The sequence below is a fragment of the Scatophagus argus genome, chromosome 9 (genome assembly GCF_020382885.2).
Source record: "Scatophagus argus isolate fScaArg1 chromosome 9, fScaArg1.pri, whole genome shotgun sequence".
NCBI classification, from domain to species: domain Eukaryota; kingdom Metazoa; phylum Chordata; class Actinopteri; family Scatophagidae; genus Scatophagus; species Scatophagus argus.
Window position 1 is genome coordinate 10,782,474 of NC_058501.1, and position 25,437 is coordinate 10,807,910.

Here is a 25,437-nt window from a genome sequence, read left to right on the forward strand (position 1 = left end):
GACGAGTCTGTGTGTTCTTGCTTTGAATTCTTAGCCTAATTTGATATATTGTGGCAAGCACTGCTAAAATTCATTGACATGCTAGTCAATCCACACTGTTGCTTTCTTATCTGTGGAGTCTAATATGGACTGGAGTCTAATACGAACTTGTGACTTTTTTGCCACCGCTGACACTTCAAAGTGAGATTCAAAAGTTCAAGAATCAAGAAAAGAGTTGTAGAGTTTCAGTTCCAGCTGATATTTATTTCCTTCTTTGAAAAAGTTCTGTACACAAGTTTATATCAACAATCTGACAGGCAGTGAATGGACACAATTTAGCTGGCATGAATTCCCCCCCTTTTCTCTGAGTCTCAAAAAAAGGTGGTTTCTTTGTTTATGGCATGATTAGAAACAATAAATGATAATTCTACACAGCATATTGCACAAGATGGATGAAAAATAAAGTCAATATATTTAAAAATGCTTTCATATATATATAAAAAAAGAGTCCTGAACTGACCACCTCAAATGTAAGTAATGATGTGTAAAAGATAGCAGTTCTAGACAGTGCCTGTCCTCAATAGCAACAACGTACATAAACACACAATCTTTTTTGCTTTATGATACAGTCAAATATACAAAGATCGAGTTCACGTTTTCATTGTTTTTCCTCATTTTTTTCTTTTTTCTGAAAAACACAACAGCTAATAACCTGAATCCGAAATACAAATGCTATTCACCATGCCATAAAGATACTAAAACAATTATTAGCTAATAGTTAGCCGACAAGTAGAAAAGATTATATATTCAAATACAATGAGAAACGCAGTACAAGTAGGTGTTGCGGAACTCAAGTCAGAAATTTGAATATGCTTGATGTTATCATCCTTGTTGCTTGCTTGCTGTATTGATAACTTGTTCAATCCAGTGGTTGATTGGCAAATTTGACATCAGTTAATGAAAAACATCAAGAAACAAGTCAAATTTAAAGCTACAATCTCCTCATGTGTTGTCATAGGCAAGATGTCTGACGGAAAATGCAAAAACAAGTGGCTGCTTAAGATAGTGAAGCTGTTAAACCCACATGGTCCACAGGAATAGCCTCAAGAAATAATGCATTCCTGTGTCTTTAAGGAGCCTGCAGACTGGCACTGTAAACGTAGAAGGTAGGCTGATACAAAGACTGGTGCTGCTCTCAAGTGCTGTCGGAAAAATCGCAATTGCATCCTTATAACTGGGTGGATAGGTATCTCATGCCTGTGCTGACATTAGCAGACGTTCGGGGATTTGACATCACAAAAGTCTTGCCAGTGTTTGCTGGTAAAAGTCAAAGAAAGCTTGTCAGATTAGTGAACTACAACACCAGTTACACATCTGATTCATATGATCTCTTCTTGGTCACTGAATTACAAAGGTTGGTGCCGCGAATTCCTAAAATCACACAATAGGCACCACAGTGATATAAGATCTGTTTTGCTGGCTGTCCTTACAAAAGCATTTGAACAGACAATACAAAAACATACGTTCGACCTTACCATGAGCACTTGAAGGCAGCATAAAAACCAGCCTGCCCGGGTACTAAAAATCAGGAAATCCAATACAGCTGTATTAGTAGGCTACACACACCGATTGTTGACTCCCCCATTTTCTATATAGATTTGTACAAAAATACACTGCGAAAATAATCAAACTGTTTCCTCTCTTTTAAGTGTCCAAAAAGTGTGTACATTTAAATATAAAATGAAATTAAAAGTTGTGTGTTTTTAAAACTCTAGCCCTTCGCCTGAGAAGGAAATGTGACAGACACAGACATACAGACAAACAACCTTGTAAGAAAAAAAAAAAAAACAAAAAACAGGACTAGATCATGTATACAAGAAATAAAAAAATGATCAAGTCAAAAATGCTTGGCCCAGTATATAAATACAACATCCCATATAAAATGGCATCTGAATACATGTACAAAACAAATCTCAGAGGATGAAAAAAAAAATCGGTGAGGATTTCTCTATATCTATCATCCGAAATGAAAGAATTTTGGTCCTGAATAGAAGAGAACACGTGTATAAAGTTCAGCACAGATTTGAAGTTGCGTTTGAATCCTGAAGTTTGAAAAATTACAACAGCTGGTGATTATTTCAATGTCCTTTTTTTTTTTTTTTTAAAGAGAAGAACCGAAAGCGAGCGCCACCTATCCATTTAAATAACCCTAATACTAGTTTTTAAACTGCTCGACAGTCTCACAGAAAATCTCAGCACAAGATAGGAACAAAGTAGGCTATCATGCTTAACATGTTTTTTGCTTTTGAGAAAATATTCGACTTTTAAAAAACATCAACCCACCTCGGTTTCATTAAAAATCCCTCTCGGTGACACACCACAATAAAAATGTCGCACGGCAGTCCTATTTCTGTACCTTTTTAGTGGTGAAGTTCACTTGGCGGTTGATAAAAAGTTGTGAAATGTCCCTTTTTTTTTCAAATCGGCAATAAACATTGATTAAGTGAACGTCGGACCGCGTAACGTGCAAATCAATCACAGTTAAGTTGTTCAGTTCACAAACAGTTCAGGACTGAGCGTTTCACGACCAGGAAACGCAGTCAAGTCTCTCCTTTTTCTCTCCCCTGGTTTGCACTCCCTCCACCTCGGTGGGTGAACCAAGTCCCCGGTCCACGCATCCAAAGAAAAGTACAAAAAGCAAGTTATTCGCTTTAAAGTTTAGCTTTCCAAGGATTTGCAGCTCTTGCCTATATGGACGAGAAGGGAGGGGGACTAGTTTCAGAGGGGTTTTAGGATACTAGTCTGGTGTAGTTAAAACACAAACTATTACGCACACTGTACCAGGAACTCCTGATTCTGTTTGTGGTCATATATTTTTGCTCGACACCTGTCGTTTACTTTTTTTTTCTTACTTTTTGCTCACTCAGTACGTGAACACCAGGTTGGAGATGGTGGACTCCAGCCAGTCCCCGGAGATCATCTCGCTGACTTCTGGTGTGCAGTAGTCGGGGAACTCGAAGTGGGAGCCCCCGGAGCCGGACTCAAAGTTCAAATCCAAGTCCCTGTCCAGCACCGACGAGCCAAAGCTCCCCAGCGACATGCTATCAAAGCTGGGGCTCGGGTTAATATCGGGTAAGTCCTCCTCGAACTCTTCATCCTCCGAGGAAGAGGAGGAGGACGAGTGGGACGAGGCGGAGGAGTGAGAGCCGGAGGGGGTAGGGGAGGAAGCCCGCCGACTGCTGTATGTGTGCCCGCCGTGGCGCGCCGAGGACCCGCCCAGGCTGCCGCTGCTGCCGGGGGAGTCGGCTCCCTCCTCCCTGCCGCTGGCCGCGTCCTCATACAGGCTGAGCGGGTCGCTGGAGTCCGCCGAGCTGCTGAGCGTCGGGCTGGCCGGGACCACAACGGAGGACGCGGGGCTGACGCTCAAGCTGGCGGCGCTGCTCCCGAAGACGTACACCCGCTTGGGCTTCTTGCCATCCGGGATCTGCTTGGCTGCTGAGGAGACAGATTTCGACTTGTAGAGAGAGTTGTGATGGTGCTCTGATGGGTGCTCAGAGGCAAACGGTGATGCTTTGGTGCTACTGTTGCTGCTCCCGAAAAGTGATTTGTGGGGTTTGCTAGTGCTGGGTGATTTGGATCCATTCTTCCTCGAAGATGAGGATGTCTTAGTGCTGGTGTTGTTAGAGCTACTGTTGAGTTTCTCCCCCTTCTCTCCGGTACTACCAGGCTTGGAGGCGCTTGATTTTACCTTCTTCCTCGGCCGGTACTTGTAGTCGGGATAGTCCGCCATGTGCTTGAGCCTGAGCCGCTCCGCCTCTCTGATGAAGGGGATCTTGTCGCTGTCTCTGAGCAGCTTCCACCGCTTCCCCAGCCTCTTGGAGATCTCGGCGTTGTGCATGTCCGGAGACTGCTCCATGATCTTCCTCCTTTCGATCTGTGACCACACCATGAACGCATTCATGGGTCTCTTGATGTGGCCGCTGGGAGTCTTGCACCATGCCGGGTTGTCTCCCAGTTTGTCCCCGGCCGTCGAGGAAGCTGTAGAGCCCGGGGAAAGAGGCGATGCGGCCGTGTCAAGATCCATGCACGCCCCGGAGTCGGAGCTCGAATCCCCGGCGAAAAAGGACAGCGCCTCGGCGGTGCTCTCTGTGTGGCTCATTTTCTGCACCATGCTGCCCAGTTATACACACAGAGGGAGAGCGGTGTACTTGCTCTTTCTCTCTCCCTCTCTCCTTGGTCCTCCGATTCACTTTAAAGCAAAGTCAGCTTTTTTTTTCTCCCCCTCTTCGCAGTTGGAGATGGGTTAAAAAAAAAAGCGCATGAAATAATTCACTCCTGAGATGTGTGGTAAACTCTCGGTTACAGTTCAGTCCAATGTAGCCTTGAAAAGGCTGGATGTGTACAAAAAAAAAGTTTAATTTCCAGTTTCTGTAGGTGGTGAAACAGCCCAGACAGTAGAGCCCACTCTCCACTCAGTACCCTGTTATCTGTCTCTCTCAGTCTCTTCCTTCTCTTATAAAATCAATTCAGTCGTGCAGTGACTGAACACAGTCTATGCAGCTGCAGAGCGCAGACTGAGCGCCACACTGTGCACTCGGGCACTTACAAAGGGCTCCCAAGTACACTGTGTAAGGTAAGTGCTTTTCTCTGCATCAGCTCTGTCCCCTCTCCGAGAAACAAAAGCCATGCATGCTGTGGAGGAAAAAAAAGAAACCTAATGCGAGTTACACTGTCCGCCTTCCATCTGCTAACCTGCAGTCGAGTTTCAAGCAGCCTTCCAGTCTCGGCACCCCTTGCAAGCATTTATTTCTTCTCGGAGATACAACGGCGATAAAAATCCACCAATCGCACGCTGTCGCTACCCTGCCTCCGCGCCAGACTCACGCCCCTCTCGGCGCTGATTGGTCAAAAATGGAATCTAATAATAATCAGCGCGTGCAATGAGGAGCCTCGTGTCTGACCTCATTCCAGTATACAACAAGAAACTTGAGTTTTTTTGAAAAGAGACACTGGCTTATGTTATGGGACCCCCTTTTCTACTCTCTTACCACCAGACCATGTGTGTACCATTAATATATAGCTATACGGAATCTAAGTATACGTTACTTTATGGAAACTTTAACACTGAGTACATTTTGTACGAAGTTTTCTGTGTTATACTGAATTAAAAAAAAAACACACACCATGTAATATTAATCTCATTTTTTTTTGCCCCGTTACATAGTGTGCTGGTCTTATGAATGTCAGCAGCTATAATACTGATTAGGAAAGAACAGGAGCCAGAATACTTGCCATCATAATGTAGCTGTTGTAAATGTTGTGAAGGATTAGAAAAACAAAAACAAAAACAAAACCTTAAAGTCCACCTTTAAAGGCTGACACAGCGATGTTTATCTGATCTACTACATAGGTTAAAATGTGATCACTTAAGGAAAAAGGAGACTTTTACAAATTCTTTACTGCTAATTGTTTTTAACTGGTGGTTTGTCTGTCTACAGGTGGTCCCTGACCGACGTGTTGTATCATTCTATACGTTGTTAAACAAGATCATGTTCAACAGTTGAGCCTCTCTTACTGAGCGCTTCACAAACAGGGAAATGTCTCTCGGACACATCATGATCGTTAAGCTGGTGTGAGAAAAGACTCCCAGCCAAGCTCTATGTGCTCTGCCCCCCACCTCTCTCCCTCTCTCTCTCTCCCTTCCTCTCTCTGAGGCGGGGTTGGGCGGTCTTTTGTCACACAAGCCACCCTCCAGCACCCCAGACAGGGAAAAGCGAGGGAGGCAAGAAGCAGGCGGCGGTGTGTGCAAGCTGCTTGTGCCAGCGCACACATCCGCACATCCACACATCCAAAGTGCCATGGAGTGCACTTTTCCGTGGAGCGACACAAACAAGACTGAGTGACAGAAAGAAAAAAAAACAATGCATGGCACTGCCCTTTCGTGCACACTATGTCTCTTTTACGCATGTAGGAAATAATACCCAGTTTACCTATAAACGAGATATGAATTGTGCATAAAACATATTGTGACCAGAATTAACAACACTGTCACACGCTGTATTACCCATGAAGCACTGATCAGTCTTGCATAGGCACATGCAAAATCGTAGCCCGGTTATAACCTGAAAGGTCGACTTTTCACCGTTTTTGGTAATAATAGTACGTCTTCATGCAGTAAACACCAGTCCTTACCATTTTTTTTTTATTTCCCCCAGTTTCCCCAGCAAAATATTGAGTAGTTTATTTCACTTTTTGTCAGTACCGATTCAGAAATATGAAAGGAGGAATGAGGAGGGATACAAGCAGAGGAACAGCAGGAACAGCCTACTGTGCGGTGTTGGGTGGTCGCTAGATGGCATCGCAGAGCCGGAGAGGACTCTGCTTGTCTGGGTTGCAGAGAATTTAGGGAGGGTAAAAGAGATCAGACAGAGCATTCAGAACAGTTACCGGGGTGAATTACATAATGTCTCTGTGCGATAGGGAGGCATCCAAGCGATGCTGTTGTGCGGTGTGTGTGTGTGTTAAAGTAAGGCATGGATGCCATGACTGTGGTAAGGTAGAACGGGGAGTGAAACGAAGAGAAATTAAAGCATTGCAGTGTTGGTAAAAAATCAGCTTAGTTTGGACTCATTCACCACTGTGATGATCTCAGCGTCCACGAGAGCACGTTTCTGCATATGAAAATGCAATGAAAATATGAATTGGAAATGAAAATGAAAGTACGTGTGTGTGATAGAGAAAAAGACAGAAAGACCAGAGAGATGGTCAGATGTTCTGGATCTAAATGAGAGGAGAGTCAGAGGTGACTTGGATAACCACTGGGAAATTAGTATGAAAGTACCGTCACCAGCGTTACTGGATGCATTTCACTGAGTACAATTATATTCAATATGGCCTCATATCTGCAGTGCATCCAAGTAAAGCAATGGGTAATTGGGCTCCAATTTGTGTGTTCATGGAGCAGAACTGCACTGGAAATAAGAATGTTAACTCATAAACTCGCACCACTCTTCAGTGTCGTTTTAATAGGGAACTGCAGGAAATGTTTATAGCGTAAGTCTGTGCCATAGAAGGAGCTGCAGATGGAAGCACACAGGAAAGAGAATTTTATACTTTATTTTATCATACTCTGAGGTTTAAAAAGATTCTGCGCAAATTTAAAGCAAAAACATCCAAATGGAAATGTCTTGAGGTCAGTATGACCACAAAAAGACACACACACACACAAAATCCATATGGATTTATATAGCAGATCTTCTAAAATAACAATCCAAACTTTTTTTTTTCTCTCCTTCAACAAACTCTTGGGAACTGGAGTGCACCTGGAGTGACAGCTGGTGGCCCTTTCAAGCTAACACCTTATTCAGCACCTTGAGCAGGTGTCTTCTATTCTATTCTCTTCTATTCTGTTCTACTTATTCTACTCTATTCTACAACCCAAAGACAAATAAGACCTTTCACCTAGTTTTCACGTCATAGTTAACTTGAATACAAGTCTTTTTCTGAGCTGCCCACACTTCTCTGTCTCTCCTTCATTCTCTCTGTCTCTCCCTCCCTCCCTCTCTCCGTCTCTCCTCTCTCTCAGTGTACACATTAGTATGCCCCACACACACACACACACACACACACACACACACACACACACACACACACACACACACACACGGCCTGAAAGGATAAGTAGTGCATTCAAACTTTGCTCTTGCTTTCTCTGTCTCTCTCTTTTACTGCCATTGTTCCAGTGAGGTGCAGCTGCCACGCGAGTTGGAGTGGGTCGCGTGCCAACCCTAATCTCAACAGGTGTTCTTTTGGGTGTTTCTCTCTCCTCCTCCTCCCCCGACCCCCATCCCCTTCCCTTTCTTTGTCTGTCCTCACTCTCTTTTTCTCACTCTCTCTCTCTCTCTCTCTCTCTCTCTCCCTCTCTCTCTCTCTCTAGACTTAAACCTCCCCATAATTAAGTTAAAATATGCCAAATCTTTTTGTAGGTTTACAGTGTAAGAATCAAAATAGAAGAAATAGAATTCAACAAATGGTTTGCACATTACAACACCATATACTACAATGTAGAACTAAATGCTAGTTATTCCCAAAACAAATCATTATCATTAATCAGAATATAAGTGATAAGAGACATAGATGAACAAGTAAATGTAAGGCTAACAGCAGGGGCTAGAAAAGCAAGAGATTATATGAGAAGGAACAGGTACATTTTGAAGGAACCCAGTATAGTTTGACTTCAGGCTGTGACATGCTCGGACATTTTTGCTGCTTCTATGGCAATGTCAGTTTTTCTTCAGTTAAATTTTGGATTTTGTTTTGCTCTGAGAGGGATTGAAACTTTTGTTATGTGGGCTTTATTTTGGTTTAAAAAACAGAGTCTCTGTCTTTCTGCATACTACAGTGTAGCACAACATCTCACCCTCTCTCACCATCTTCCCTCCTCTCCCTGTCTGTACTCTCTTCTCACTCGCCCTTCATTCTCTCCTCTGTTTGTGCTCCCTTCCTCTTCTCTGAGCTCTCTCTGTCTCTCTTCAGTTTAGCTCAGTTTGTTTTATTGGCATGAATGTTAGATGAATGTTGCTGCCAAGGCACCTCCATCTCTCTTTCTTTTCTCCTGCCGTCTCCTTCTCAAGACAAATCTGATCTGAGGTCATCAGTTATTCAGAACACTGACACCATATGGTCAGCCACCCACTAAAAGTACATCGTCAGTTTCATGAAAACTTAAAATCTTCCCATATAAAAAATTGATGGAGCTTTATATTGACCGGCTGTCACAAACCCTGCTTAGATTTTAGCCTGCTCAAACTTGGAATCGTAACTTGCTCACCCAAAAGAAAAGATGCTGACCTGAACAAGTCAAATTATTAAAGAATACAGCCAAAAACAAAGAGGTTTATTCAAACATAAGTAAAATAGAAAAAAAAGATAGAAAAGGCAAAAAAGAAATGCTTTTAAAATATGATGTTAAATGGGAGATGTTTAGCAATGTAATCAACAGCCATGACAAAAACCAACAATATTATGAACAGTTATGCCTTTTTTCTTCCACATCATGCTGTTCATCACAGCCATAGGTCACCTTTATAACTATTGAAAATGTGATGCTTCAGGTGCTACCTTGGTTCACACCCATTAAGAAGAAATAGACGCAACACACAGCGGTTGCTCATGCTAACCAAGCTCTGAAGTATTGGAACTTCAAAGAGAGGTTATTGGTGGGAACGGACTATCTGAAGGGATGTCAGTGATGTAAAGAAGTAAGAAAAGTTTGACTTTTTTCAGCAACTGGATGAACTTTGTGTCCCCATGCATTCCACAGTTGTCCCCGCTCTAACACTGCTATTTTCATTACATAAACTGGCAGACTGCGTAGAATACCAAGACAGTAACTTACCGCTTTGATGTCCACGTAGACACAGAAATCTGTTACTTTTCAACAGCTTGATGTTGGCTGCATGGTTAATCAAGATAACCAGCTGATCTGGTGTGCATAATCACACTCTGACAATGCCTGCCACTCAGTTTAGAGACTGCAGGTGAATCACAAGCCGGCTGCTTCCTTCAGCAGCTGCAAAGAGATTTTAATCAGCACAAAGAGAGATCATATATAGCATATGTGAAGGCTGTGGTGATTAGAGATGCTGGTGGGAATCAACAGTCTTTACTCTGCCTTCCTGGCATGACTGCCATAATTGGAAATTTACAGCAAAACTAAAAGGGGCCGATGTGATTGTGGAGAGATGCATCCTCAGCAATGAAAAAAAAAAAAGCCACAGCTTTAATGAGAAGTACAATGTTGACTGGGGGAATACAAAACACTCACCCCAAAACCGCAATGAACCAATTGACAACTGTGCCTCTTCTCCAACCGTGGTGAGCGAATCACCAAATCACTCTAATTCATAAAGCATATTATGTCAAGTTGCAGTGATTAGCACGGTCGCCACACTGCATGAGGGCTGCAGGTTTGAATCCTGGTCTGGGTCCTTCTGTGTGGAGTTCGGCTTCCTCCAAAACATGCAAATTAGGTTAATTGGCTACTCTACATTGTCCCTAGGTGTGAGTGTGTGCGTGTGTGGTTGTCTGTCTTTGTGTGTCAGTCCTTTGATTGACTGGCAACCAGTCCAGGGTGTACCCCTACTCTCGCCCGTAGTCAGCTGGGATAGGCTAAAGCCCCCTGGCGACCCTGACGGATAAGCAGTATAGAAAAAGGATGGATGGACATTATGTCATGACATGACAATAGAGCCTGCAGCATGCATCAGTAAACTATAATACAACAATACAATGAAGCTCTTTGATTTATTATATTTTACTGTCATCAAAGTCAGTGTTCACAACAATCTTTTACAACCCTATAAAAGACAGATGGCTGGTTACTGTATATATGAAATGTATTTATTCAGTCGTCTTTCTAAAGCTTTGTTTGAACAGGTGTTTTCAGGAACAGTTATAGACAAAGATGCAGACATAAATACACACATGAGAACACACACTCGCAGTAGTCAGTCTTATCTTATCCAGAAAGAGCAGCTGCAAAGTATGACCCTAGCTTAGCTGTTAATGATTGGTTGTGTGTGTTTGGGAGTGAGCAAGTGTGTGTGTGTGTGTGTGTGTGTACTTATTTTACCCTCACAATCTCCACTCTTTCTCAACTGACAAGAGCTCATTATTAGTGGTCTAGCTTTGATTTGTGAAGTTCAGCAAGGTGAATTTGAACATCTGTCACATTTCAAGGTTGTTTCTGTAAGGGAGAGCAAATACAGGCAGGGCTAAACTACCAAGTTAGTGATTAAGTGAAAACACACACACACACACACACACATTTAGCAGACAAATGTATAAAAAAACAATATGCACAGCATTTACAATTATTTTTGCATTTACACATTGTTATGGGATCATGACTGATGACAAGAACTCAAAAAGCCAGAAAGAAAGTTTTAGCATCACTGTGTCTCTATATTATTTAAGTGTTGAAATTTACTGTTTCATAGCAACATGTGTGAACTTTAGAGGCATTCATAACTTTGTAAATATAATCTTTATTTTTGTCTCTTTATGGTGGCGATGTATTCAGTAGGCTACAGCATGTCAACAAGTCTACAGCACATGTCTGGTGAAATTTAAGATACTCACACATTATTGTGTCTATTTACTTTTTTTCAGTTACAGCATCATGTAATGTGATGGAAGTTACGTATAACTGAGAATGTTTTTATTTTGATCCCAATAAATTATAATAAACACGCCATAGTGGGTGTAAAAGGCTCAAGCTGCTAACAAAGGCATACTGTATGCAATGTACTGTCACCCCGAGAGTTAACAGCACCACACACTTCATGTGGCACATGCATATTAAAGTACTTATGACATCTGGCATCTGACCTTCATGTGGAAAGTGACACAGTGTGAGACACCATGTTCTCTGTCATTGTAATATTTGACTGGTCACCACAGAGACTACCTCAGTCTGCCATGCAAGGCGGTAGAGTTGCTTAAATCAGCTGTGAATGTGTAAAGGCTGGGATTTGCATGTCTGGATGTGTGTGTTTCTGTATGCACACTTCTGCATTTATGTATTTGCATGCATATACCTGCAAATTTTTATGTCTGGATGCGTATGGGTGGGCAGATGTGTCAAGTCTGCATGTTTGTGCATGCTCACCTGAGTGTATTTTCATATGTGTGTGTGCGTGTGTGTGTGTCTATGTCTGTGGATACGTATTCTAGTAGTTGTGAGGACAAAAATCTGTTGAAGACTTGCTTTAAGGTTAGGGTTTGGTTAATGTAAGGGTTAGGATTAGGTAAGTAATGTTAATTGTTATGGTTAGGTGGTGGTTAAGCCTACAGGAAATGAATGTGAGTCTATGTAATGTCCCCAATAGTGATAGAAACATGATTGTGTGTGTGTCCAGTCAGAGGTGACCAGTTGTCACCAAGCTCTGACAGAAACCAGGTATCAGAGAGAAGTGGTGTCACCTTGTCTTCCTCAATCTTTACTCCTGGGTGCGTGTGTGTGTGTGTCATACCTCTCTTTAGACACCTCCTATCTCACCTCAGTGCAGACTGTCTGGATGCCACACATGGAAGTGTCCCAGGAGTGAACCTCGGGTGATGAGGTGGCAGCATGTGTGTGTTGTTCACATCTCTTGAGATTCACTAGCTCTGACAGAGACTGGATGACAAACACACACACACATGCATGCACACACAAACACACGGTTTTGTCATAACGAAAGTTGAGCTGCGCTCTTTCAGGGGATTGATGGTGCAGTCAGTCAATATCAGGGTCAGGGTCAAAGGAAGAGGAGAGAGAAGGAAGTGGGTACAGTAAGTAAGAAAGAAACAAAGAAAGACTCAGTAGTCATTACTACAGTATTATATGAGTATTCAGTACCCATCTTAGAACCTGGTCTTCAAGGTGGAAACAGCAACAATATGCCGGAGTGGGTATAAATATGTGTGCATGCACGCATGTGTGTGTGTGTGTGTGTGTGTGAGTGTCTTGAGGGGGATTGAACTCAAAACCTTATATTTCCTGTTATAATAGGTGTCTCTAGGACCACATTGTGCTGTGATCACACACACACACACACACAGTTTATATTTTCATACCCTATGGGGACATTACGTAGACTTACATTCATTTCCTGGAGACTTACCCTAAGCATAACCATAACTGTTATTTGCCTAACCCTAACCTTAACCTATACCTTAACCTAAACCTAACCTTAAACCAAGCCTTCTCCCTGAATTTGATTTAATCATTTACATTATGAGGACTTGCATTTGAGGAATGTTAGTCACCATGTATAACTCTGTAAACAGATTTTTGTCCCCACATGGTAAGTAGAAGTGGTAAGTAGAACATGTACACACACACACACACACTATATGACTCACAATACGAGTTATGCTGTTACAGCTGGTAACAAAGTGAGTAACTGTTGTAATTGTTGTAAATTTTTAATGAGTTTGGGTGACGCAAAGCTCTGCCATCATTTTACTATTGTTGACACAGCACATACACGCTACATACTGTCAAAGATACAAAGTATATGAGGGGCAATGTTCACAAAATATCAAAAGGCAAAAATTAGAAAAACTATTTGAGTTTGGAGAAATTCCTGAAAATAATGCTTCTGGGGAGCATCTTTAAAGCTGTATATTTATAGCACATGCAACATGGCTGCAATGTCACAACTGTCAGTGACTTGTTGCATTTCATACCCGTCTATCTCTCCCCATTTCCTGTCTGTCTCTTCATCTGTCACTATCCAATAAAGGCAAAAAATGGTCACAAAATAATCTTAAACAAGTTGTGTGTTACTAACGTTGGAACGCTCATGATTTCATATTCACGCAGCATCTTAGAGTTTAAGTCTCAGAGACGTTAAAGGCAGTGCAGAAGCATATTGTGATGACTGAGATAATAAGAGTGAAGGTTCACAAGCAAATCGAAGCAAAATCGCTGGGGATGATAGTTTGCACAACTGTCCAGTACAAGGCTGCTGGAATATAATAAAATAATCACTAAATGAAATGAATTTTAAAAGATTTTAATTTACATTAATTAATTTTAATAAAACCACAATTTGTTTTTAGATCTTTAATTTAATTTAATTCACTTTTTTATATCTTCTCTAATTTAATTTTTCCCTGTATTAATTTAGAATGTTATCTTTTAAATTTATAATCTAATTTTAATTTTGACCAAATCAGTTTCTTTTCACACTCCTGTATATTGATGAATAATACATTTCACATTCACTGACACTGACTGATCACCTGTCAACCAATATCTGTTCACATAGTGAGTAAATGAATTCAGAAAGGTTATGTGATTTATAGCAACGGGGCAAGTCCTGCTCAGTGAATCCCTCAGAAAAGCAGCTTTGCAAATAGCTCCTCAGAGGAAGCTCATTGTTTGCAACTTTTAGAGCCAATTAGGGAGGACTGCTAATAATATGAGACTGAATATGGCTGCAAGACTGGATGTCTGTGCAAGGTGTGAAAGCGTTTCCTGTATGTTTTTACAATTTAGTGCTATATCTGAAACTGTGTATCTCTTGTAAAACGTATGCAATATATGTAGAAAGTGAAGTCTTCAGCAAATCTCAGATGATTTGAATACAATATAAAATTAATATCCTTCAGAATTTCTAGATGGGGGTTGCTTAGCTAAATGTTTTGTGAAATTAGAGTTTATTATATTAAAAATGACAGTGAGGCAATTGCATTTCATTTTTCACTCTTTGAGGTTGCCTTGGGGTTCCTGTAACAAGAATGGATATGATTTCTATTCTCAGTCTTCCAACATATAGAACATATTACATATTGGATGTAATCTATCCTTCATCCAGGAAAGTGACAAAGTGCTTTCTCACCAATTACTAACTGCCACCTCCCTCTTCACACCTGGCAGGCAGAGGATGTGGTGGACAATGTGTGTGTGTGTGTGTGTGTGTGTGTGTGTGTGTGTGTGTGATGTAAAGAGAGAGGGATGGGGGAAATAAAAAAAATGGCAGTGAGAGCCATACAGATAGATTAAGTGAGAGAGGAAGGTTTTAGAAAGGTTGTCACTTGTGTTTACATTTCTTCAACCTTCATCAGGTGAATGGCATGTCTTCCTCTCTGTGTAATCACTCTGTCATGGTTAAACCTCTCTCTCCACATTGTTCTCTCTTACGTTCTCCAGGTCCACTAGGCTCTACAGTAGGACAAGCAGGATTAGTAAGGTAAATTAATTTTTTTCATGTTGGTGCCCTCATATAAATGTCTACTTGCTTGTAAATACAATACTACACAATGACTCAACCTAGTTCATAAAGTGCTAAAGTGTGCTGTTCTGTTCAGTAGTGTCTGGTAGTAACAGACATGTTTGGTCAGATTCAAGCAACATTATAAAAGAACTGGTGTTTTTTGTTTGTTTTTGTTTTGTGTTTTTGTGTGTTTGCTTGTTGTGATTTGGCACTTTTACAGTTTTGGACTGCAGTTCATTTGTTATGATCACATTACTCATGATCAAAAGTTAGCAGGTCGACAACTTTGCACACATCTAACATCAAGCACCAACAACACCTCAGAAACCCAGTGCACCGAGCTCCCAGTCTGGTCTTGGCAGTGTCAGCTAGCTTAGCTAACTGACTGAGGGCAGAATTTAGCAGTTATTTTAACAAGAAATAATTTTTTAAAAAAGTTTATTTACTTTATTAATCCCAAACTGGGAAATTACTTCTCTGCATTTAACCCATTACTGATTGAAACACACACACATGTAACATGCAACATGCAGTGAAACACACAGGAGCAGTGGGCTGCAACTATCAAGCACCTGGGGAGCAAATTGGGGGTTAAGTGCCTTGCTCAAGGGCACATCAGCCAGCTAAGGAGAGGGGGGGTGGACATTACGTCACACTCAAATTTTTCCTGCCCGTCTGGTGGGGGAATCGAACCAGCGACCTTCCGATCACAACCTCTAGGCCACAGCTGCCCCCTATCTGTCCATGAGGGAACTAATTCACAGAGAGTTGAAACAGAGCAGCACGAGGACATCACAGAGAAAATTAGAGAGCCATTTTTTCTGTCAAATGTGATCCAGTTTCCCCAGCATAGCTGGTGGTGTAATTAGTGCCTCTTGTTGGAGAACGTATTCAAATACCCAAGCTACATAGTGTAAGATCAGAAATTCGGGGTGCAGAGTCAAAATTCTATTCTAAATGTCAAACGTATGTGTAGGCTACCCTCAAATACCTAAATACAATGCAAAAAATTAGAGCAGTTACTGTACTAAACACTTAAAATGTTGTCACTGTCCGGCTACACAGTACATTTTAGAAGTAATTTATGGTCAAAACATTAATTTTCCATTTCTGGCATGCAAATATGATCACAAAGGTTCTATTCATAAAAATGAATAGAAGCTGTTTATTTAAAAGCCTTAAGTGTTTGTAAACTAAAATCCTGGAGAATCCTGTCCTCTGTGTGTTTCCACTATATTAGGCTGAAAGCTGAAGGCCATGTGCTCCCAGTGGGTGGACTGAGTCTCAGTCTGTTAGCAATACAAGCTCAATAACCACCAGCTGTTTAGACCATTGAGGCACCATCCATCTGTCTGCTTATCTTCTACCCAGAGAAAACACTTGGACACATGCATGTATACTTATACACAGAAATGTAGACAGATATCAGTTTGCATATGCCATACATTTGAAACAAATATTCTTTTATAAATCATTATATATACAAACACAGCTTGTAATAGAAAAATAGGAACGCGTTGCTGTTGTGGTTCAGGCTGGGTTACAGCAGAAAAATAACAACAACACCACACCAGGATTAATGCGTACCACCAAACACTACTGCTCAGTTGTTAGCCTTTCAAATGCTCTGCTTCTCAACTAACACTTCAACTTTGGGATCATGTTCATCACTTGGTGATGTTTCAATACAAAGTTATTCTTACCTACATTAAAAGCAATTTATCACTCCCAGTCTTAGTTATTAAGACTGTATAATTACACTATATAGAAAAAGTATTGGGATGAGGTTGTTTTTCAGGGGTTGGGCTCGGCCTCTTAATTCCAGTGAAGGGAAATCTTAATGCTTCAGCATATCAAGACATTTTCGACAATGCTATACTTCAAACTCTGTGGCAACAGTTTGGGGAAGGTCCCTTTTCTATTCCAGCATGACTGTGCCCCAGTGCAGAAAGCAAAGCCCATAAAGACATGATTGGATGAGTTTGGTGTGGAAGTACTTGACCTGGCTCACATAAAATCCTGACCTCAACCCTATCGAACATCTTTGGGATGAACTGGAACAGAGATTGTGAGTCAGGTCTTTTGGTCCAACATCAGTGTCTGACCTCACAAATGCTCTGCTGCATGAATAGGTAAAAATTCCCTCAGAAACACTGCAAAATCCTGTTGAAATCCCTCCCAGAAGAGTGGAACCTGTTGTAGCTGCAAAGCTGTCTTTGTAATTAGAACTTCAGTGTCATTAAAGTTCCTGTGATAAAGTGTGATGACCAGGTGGCCCATTACTTTTGTCTACATAGCATATGTCTCGTCTCTCGTGTATGAGTTCATCCTTATTGTCCTTATTTATATCTACCTTTCTCCACTGGACACTTGGAATCAAGGACAATCTCCTGTTACTTCACATACAGGCAAGGAGGCAGACACGTTACTATTGCTTTAAGAGTGTTTTTCAGAGACACTCTGTACTTAAAATAGAGAATTGAGATACTGGGTATCACAATTATGTTCTTTCAATATTTTGAGAGAATGCACATTATGTATGTATTATTATCATTATTGTTGTTGTTTTTTTAAATTACATAATTGCCACAAAGAAGATGTATCAAATGTTCTTCTTGCTTATCTGATGATTCTGTTATGTGTGATCTGTTTCAGTCTTCTTTTTCTACTTCATTACCACAGCTGAAGGAATTTCTTGTACTGTGCTGAATTATACACATATGTCTGTTTGCTCTTGGTATGTCAGGTTCAAACATTTCTGTCACTCATGCTAAATGTTTATGTGTACACCTATAGAGTAAGAAAAAAGAAGCTTCAGCTGAAATCAAGAAACATGTGTCTCTGAGGTACTGATGCTTGTCTTGAATCAACGATGTTTCAAAGAGTGTGTAAGTGGTCAAAGGAGTGGTAGACAAACACATTTCATTTTCTATAAATTCTTCACAATGACAATCCTCTGTTATTTTTGCTGCAGTGTTTTTCCATCGCACAGCACAACAGATAAAAGAAGTTGTTTACCTGTTGAAGGTGAGCTGTTTGTAGAGATGCATCCAGAGCCTATTGTCTGCAGCTCTTCATCTAAAACATCTCTGCACTGTTTCTACTTATACTTTTCTTCTATGCAGTATTATTAAACAATAGCTGCTAACAAAGCTCCGCTAGTTCAGTGATAAACTTATTTCATTTCTTATAAATTTATCACAATAAGAGTTCCTCGTTATTTCTTTACTTAAAAGTACCTTTTATTTTGAAGCAGCATAATCATGAATGTTCATGTTTCATGTCAAAACAGTTTTTGTTTTTTTTTTTCAATAGCAGTCACTTAATGTGACTCCTATATAGTTAAAAGTAAACATGGTGAAACAGTAAAATAAATATCTGGAAAACAGGGATGAAGGAGAGAAACTAAACTTCAAACCACAGAGATTCAGGTACAGAAGCTACAAAAGTACAAAGAGGAGAGCACATAGAGACTTTTAAAACGCTTTTCTCTATGGTGGAGTGACTCGGCACAGCAAAAAAGTGTCAGTGGAAAAGCCCCAAAGCTATTCTTCATACCTGGGATAAGCATTTGTGTCTTTGTCTCATGTCTATTTTCTTATGGCTGTGTGTGTGTGTGCGTGCGTGTGTGTGTGGCTGGCTGGCTGGCTGCAGTGTTGTAATACAGCAATCAGCTGAGGCCATCAATCAACTATCCCACTGTCACCCGCAGTCACTTTCTGCCAGTCTGCCACCACAGAGTTAGCAACAGTCTGCGTTTTGCCTCCCTCACTTCTCCAAGCCAGTCGCTGTGCACTGCGGCAGGCAGGGGAAGCAGACACACATTCACACACACAGTCTTCTCTGCTCCACTCCCATATTTTTTGGAGGGGAAGAGACAGCGAGCGAGCAAAAGCAAGACAGAACGGCGTTTTTCATATTTTTTTTTACCGGAGAGCTGCTGTAAAAGCCAACAGACGTTTAAGGGATTTCTTGCCTTGTTCTGAAAGTTGTTTCAAAGAGATTTGGAGTATCGTCATTACTAAAGGAATATGCACAACTAAACCTGCCAGCCAATAAAGAGACACACAAAAAGCGGGAAGAAGAAATGGAAATTTGGACCTATGGAATGGATTTTGGAGGCGAGCAATCATGCAATGTTCTAGAGGTCGTTTTTTTGGATGGGAGTAAGGAAGCAAGACCAACGCCAAAGGTTTCACCGTGCCATTCTTTGAAAACACTTGCAGCCGCTGACCCCTTGGGCTCTGGCTATGGTCTGTCTCCACCTGCGTGCTATGGCTGACAAAATGATGGAAATCTCCCGCTCTCATTCCAGGATATAGATGCAGACGGGCCTTGTGATTGTGCAGATTCTGCACTCTCCATATGAAATATAAATCAAATCCAGCGCAGCGATATCCAGCAAGGCAAACTGTCCAGCAACCGGCACCCAGCCCAGAGAAATCACAACCCCAGAGGAGGAAAAAGAGAAGTAGAAAAGGGTGGAATGAATGAATGGTGAGGGAGAGAGGGAGAGGAGCTTCCAGACAGGGTGACCTACATTCAACACTGTCTGGAGTTACAGACTGAGTGAGAGAGAGAGACAGAGAGAGAGAGAGAGAGAAAGAGAGAGAGAGAGAAAGAGAGAGAGAGAGAGAGAAGGAGAGAAGGGGATGCTGAGAGCCAGCAGAAATAGAAAGCAAGAGGATGAGACACGAGGAAAGAAAGATAAAAAGGAAAGATAAAAAAGAAACAAAAAAGAGAAACAGAAAAGAATAAGAGGCAGAAAGAGAAAGCTGATCCTCAGCCGATATCTTCTGTTTCTGACTGTCCATCGTTCCTTTTCTCTGTTTGTACATTCACTGATTCCTTTTTGCTCCCTTCCTCTTCCTGTATACCCTTTCTCTCTCGACCTGCTGTTCTGCTGCGTACTTTTCATCTAATACCATTATTCAACCATTGTCTGAGGTGTCTGGGGGAATGCAGCTGTCTGTAGTGTAGGGTAACACAGGCAGAAAAACAATCATTTAGGATAGTCACTTTTTCACACTTTTGTTGTTTTGGCTCATGCCCCCCATAATCTTGTACAAGCTCTGTTTCCTTTGTCTCTTCATCACCCATTGCTTCCTGTCCCCTCCCCTCCTGTTCCCCCTATCCTTCTCTCTCTGCATCCCATTTAGCGACTCGCTTTCCTCAATGTTCAACCAACCTTTAACGCCTTCACATGCACACTTTTATCTTTCTTATTTTCTGTCAGAGTTTAACTATCTCAGGGCAGCTCAAGCAGTATTTATATGGCGGATTACTTTGTAGAGCTGCATGCTGTAGCATCAGTGTAGTGGAAGAACAGCAGTAGCAGCAGCTCCTCTGCGACCGGTAAGCACTGTGACTGGGATTTATATCAGATCCGTCTGTTTGGAAGCTGGTGGCTTACAAGCTGGTTCTCACACATTTTTGTAGGTGATCTTACAATTAGTAATGTGGTGAATACAAGTGTGCTCAGATGAGCATTTGAAACAGGATTATATTGTGTGTCTCACTGCAACGTCTTTCTGAGTAAGGGATGACTTGGTTATTTTTCTGACCGCTTTGTCTATAAATGTACATATGTATCTTTGCATACAAGGCCAGATATTGAGAATATTCTTGCAAGCTTTCTCTTCTACCTTGACAGCTGTGAAAGCAGTGTAGTATGACCTATGCATGAGTTTACAAAAACAAGGTAGTGAGAGCAGAAAAGTGACAAAATCTGCACAGGGAAGAGGACGGAGAGGATGGACGGGTCAAACAAACACAGGATTTTCACCAGGAGACCAGTAGTTGTGTCCCGTGTGACACAGAAGTCAACATTATATTAACTTAGGTGACGCACTTAACTTATGCCACAACATAACCATGCCATAACAACTAACTAGTTTTCTGCCTAACCCAAAGGCAACTGTTTCACAACATTAATCACATCATGACGCAGGTCCAGTACGCCTCATCTCCAGTGGTCACATATTGTTTTGGGCACAGTCATATAATGTTATTTTGGAAGTGATTGGCAACCGATTCAATTGTTCAGGGAGAGAGAACATGTTGCTTTTTTAATATTTTTCCTCCCTCTTTCTCATGATTTCCTTCTCCATCCCTGCCATTCATGCCATACATTCCCTCAACTTGTATGTCGGTCCTCAGGGATCAGTGTTAAGGACAAGGGAGAGGATTGCAGTTGAAGGAGTGGAAATGACATGGGTAATGGAAGAGGACACACAGGCACCTGTCGGGGAAAATCAAGGGTGTGGAGGGGGAGGAAATGAATTAATCATGAGACAGAATTGCACTGCTTACATCTCCTTGAAGCTTAATCAGAATCTCTTGTTTTCTTAAAAATGTAAAGAAAGGTTTTCTCTATATCACTCGCTTTGGTCACATCAGTGCACACTTTGCTCAGCCTTCACATTGCGGATCTCACATCTTTGTGCAAGAAGTAATGTAATTTTTCAAAATGGAGTGCTTTTTCCCCCTTTTGTAGTACTGTGGTAGCCTAAATCATCGCTAACTCTGCCTCCGCTCTGTGTAACCCTGACAGACACTTACTTGCCTCGGTTGACAAGCTTGTTTAGGCCATTGTGCTCTTTCTATATCAGCATAATAAGGTTGACCTTTACATAAACATGCATCCAATGAACAAGGAGCATCCCCTAGTTTCCATACTGCCATCCTCCCACATCATTTGACAGGTCCATTATTTGGAAATGGCAACTACACAGCACATCCCTTGCCACTTAAAGTGAATCTCATTTATTTGTGGATGGTGTTTACTGTCTTCCTGTATGTCACAATTCCCTACTATTCTATGTTCTTACATTTCTTTCTCTCTTCTTTTATTTTTATCTTGTGTCCTGTTGAGGCCTTGTTTGTAAATGTCTCAAAAATCATGTGGAACGTAAAGGAAATTGAAAGAAAACCTTAATGACTGGAATGAGTACTGTATTGTATGGTGCATTATCTGTGGTTCGGCTTGTTCCAATTTTTAAGAACACATGGCAGACCATGTTAGCTGTCAATTACAGTCTAAAACTGCAAAATTGGAGACTCTCTGCAGGACTTTGTGGAAGATGGTGAATGCACTCTGCTTTGCAACCCTTGAAGTAAATGGCATCTATTTGTGAAATGGCATGAGTGAGGTGTGCAGTGTTTTTCTTTTCTTTTTTGTATCCTTGCATTATAGACATGGTTCCTTGCCAAGTCACTTTCTATATGACATTTATGTACCCTTTACAGCCTTTTCAAAATCTGCTCTATAATTTGAAAAATGTATAGTTGTCAGTCATAGGTCTTTATTTTTATTTTATTTTTTATTTTTTTTTGAAGAGTTGACATTTTAAATGCTTTATTGTGATATGATTTAACACATGCCATTTACCAGTTTGAAATAATATCAAAGTATGTTGTAGGTTTATATGCCACATTTCTACAGTATTTCAACAGATCCTTAAGAGGCACCTTGTTATCATTGGTACTGATTATATAATATGCATTTTATTTCACCGTTTTCCCATTTTCAAATACAAAAAGTCAAACAAGCATTCTGAAAGTCCAGGGAGTTACTAACAAAAAACTGACCGGCATCTTGTTTTCCTTCTGTGTTTTTCATAGGAACAAGTCAGATTTTGGGGAGTTAATGTTGGCACAGTGATGTTTATGAATCAATCCATGGTGAATTCACTGTTGAACATTATACCAATAAAGCAACAACTTTCTTCCCTTTAATAAGTCACGTACTTCACATTAGGCTGCATTTCCTCACTGTGTTTGATACAGCACTATTCACTCAGTAGGTGGTCAAGAGCTGTATTAAATCCTCTCATATTCTTTCCTGTCTCACTCATCTGCTTCTAATATACCAAATTTCCCTCTTAATTCATTCTTCCTGCTCAGACATGTTAGAGGAGATTGTATTATTATATGAAACATGGGACTATGACAAGGTTCTTCACACTAAATAAGAGGACTTATTCTTAAACAATTTAAAATAAAGAGAAAGTGGGATTTGTTTTATCGGCTGTTTACAGACTACCTTCTTCTGTCTTCTCATTTTTCCCAATTATATATATTTGTGAAAGACCTGCATCTGTTGTATGAGGTGGGGGAAGCTGTGGTGGATTATTGCTATAATGTAGTCTCTATGCTCCTCAGCTATGAAGTGGTGACTCACATATTAAACCGTGGAACAGAAATAATAATCATTACAGTTTGCTATTAAGGTCGCATATTTCCTATGTTGTTCAGTGACATCAACAAGACCACAAGAAGGAAATCTCTCATTTCTCTATCAATCTCTCATCTCTCTGTTATATTCACTAATTTGGCATTGGTGGTTCAGTGGCAGAATTCTCGCCTGCCACGCGGGAGGCCTGGGTTCGATTCCCGGTCAATGCAATCGTGCTTTATGTCCTTTGGAGTGTGCAGGCCCCTTCTAAGGACTTGTTATGACTCTGTAGTAGCCTCTGCTATTCAATACGCTGTGGTATGTTGGGGACCAGGCAGCACGGACCGGGACAGGAAGAGACTAAATAAGCTGGTCAGGAGGGTCAGCTCTGTCCTTGGCTGCCCACTGGACTCCGTGGAGCAGGTGGGTGAGAGGAGGATGTTAGCCAAGCTGACATCCATCATGGACAACACCTCTCACCCTCTGCATCAGACAGTGGAGGCTCTGAGCAGCTCCTTCAGCGGCAGACTGCTACACCCTCAGTGTAGGAAGGAGCTACAGCAGGTCCTTCATTCCCACTGCTGTTAGACTGTATAATTCTATGGTCTAGTCCTCTTTCTTCCCTTATGAGGACTTGTATATAGCTTTATAGTGTACTGTTTTTACTTACCGTGTAAATTGTTAATTTATTTTACCTCTACATTCTTTTGTAACTGTTTTTGCACACTCTTTGCTTTTTGCACTCCTCTTCTGTCCTTGTGAGCTGCCACAACAAGTGAATTTCCCCACTGCGGGATCAATAAAGTTCATCTTAATTTAGATTTGAATACAATTTGTCTTCAATCAACAGCCAATGCCTCCAATGTGACAAACACTTCTTCACAGTGTTCCAGGTAAGCGCTTGTTTGCCTTGTTTTGCAGAGAACCAAGCGTATACAATTCTAATCCTTTCTCTGTTATTTAATTTGATCAATTTGTTAACATGTTTTGATGGATAAATGTGAGAAAATGTACAAATGTCTGTCTCCAGATCTGTGATAAATGTCATCAATTAAAAATGATTTGACAGCAAGCTGATTTTGCGAGTGATATTTTTGTCCGCCTTGTGCTACACATGAGGAATAAACGCATTATGATAGTTAAAGCATATTCAACACGTTCTGAAAAGATTAAAACAACTCTTCGCAATGCTACAACTACTTTAATTGTGACATTTATGAACGTATCACACATCTTTGATTTCTTTCACTCACTCACTCACTCCCTCATTTATGTATTGCTTGATTATGTCTGTGTTGCTATTCAAAATAAAACACATTTTAAAGTAGCATGCTACTAATGCAGACGCAGATTTGTAAGAAACTTTTTAGACACTAAGCAGATGCACCAAAAATGTTTACCAAGGGTACTATTGCACGTCACTTGAAAGTTTTGATATTCCACAGACATAAAGCCTTCCTCTCTATACCAGAAGATGAGATGTGGGTTTCATGCAGCAGACAGGTCAAACCAGCTTCAAACCACTGACTCATCTCAGTGACTCACAGACATTTTATTGTGTCAACAGATCAAGAGATAGAACTCAGATGGAAAAAATATGTACACAGAATAACACACACGCATGAGCTTTGTGGAGTGCAAACATTATCAACAGTGGGAGACACACAGATCTGTTTGTTCACTGAAGTTCAGTTTAACTGATCTAACTGCCACCTTTATGTGTACAAGAACATTTAAACATCATTCTACTTTGAAAAATAAGTCAAGATGAGAATCTAATTTTTCAGGTAGTATTTTTGCAGGACAGTAACTGTATAGAGAAATCTAACCATTTACAGTATTGGCCCAATACAGACAATACACAGTTAAAAATAACTATCTGTAAAAGTTTATTAACTTAAGAATAATTCTCTTTGGCAATACAAGAATCTTAAAGTTGTACCAGTGTAAAAGTTTCAGAATGCCAACAACAATGGAACTGTAATTGAACAGCGTTATAGAACCCAGGCTTTGATCACTTTGCGGTTGCACAGTTTGCTCGTGTAAGCTTGTGAGTGTGTGCTGATATGTGAGAATGCAGTTAAAGGTTGATGAAACTATTCCTTTTTCTCTTTGGGGAGGTATTTATGTGTTTGTCTGTAAACATGCCAAGTCTGAGTCTGTGTTCTTTTAACACTCTGTAAGAGCAGAATGAGTGTAAATGAAGCTACACACTGACACATTGTGTACTGAGGCCATAGACAGAGAATAAGCACAAAAACAACATGAATGCATTCAGTATGACATGTCTTAATGATATAGAATATGACTTAAGAGAGATATGCACACAGAGGGAGGGCATACAGTCAGGTTAGCAAGCCCATAGTACATTCCTGTGAGAAGACGGTGAAGTATGTATGCTGACAGGTGAGATGGGATACAAATCTGCATGCTTGTGAGTACAATGCAGCAAAGTACAAACACACATTAAAGACCACACAAACAGCCTGCAAAACAAAATAATCATGTACACGA

At 40.9% G+C, this 25,437-nt stretch overlaps 1 protein-coding gene and 1 non-coding gene across 2 annotated transcripts; one reads left to right on the forward strand and one right to left on the reverse strand.

Annotated features, from left to right (window-relative positions):
• Positions 1 to 222: 222 nt before the first annotated feature.
• Positions 223 to 5,064, reverse strand: sox4b (SRY-box transcription factor 4b). Its single transcript, XM_046400220.1, has 2 exons — positions 2,323 to 5,064; positions 223 to 1,557 (listed from the first exon to the last, which is right to left on the reverse strand). Exon 1 carries the CDS (start codon positions 4,148 to 4,150, stop codon positions 2,903 to 2,905), a length of 1,248 nt encoding a protein of 415 aa, XP_046256176.1. The 5' UTR covers positions 4,151 to 5,064; the 3' UTR covers positions 223 to 1,557; positions 2,323 to 2,902.
• Positions 5,065 to 23,082: 18,018 nt separating this feature from the next.
• trnag-gcc lies at positions 23,083 to 23,153 on the forward strand. The gene has a single exon. It is a non-coding gene; the product is annotated as a tRNA-Gly (tRNA).
• The last annotated feature ends 2,284 nt before the right edge of the window (positions 23,154 to 25,437 follow it).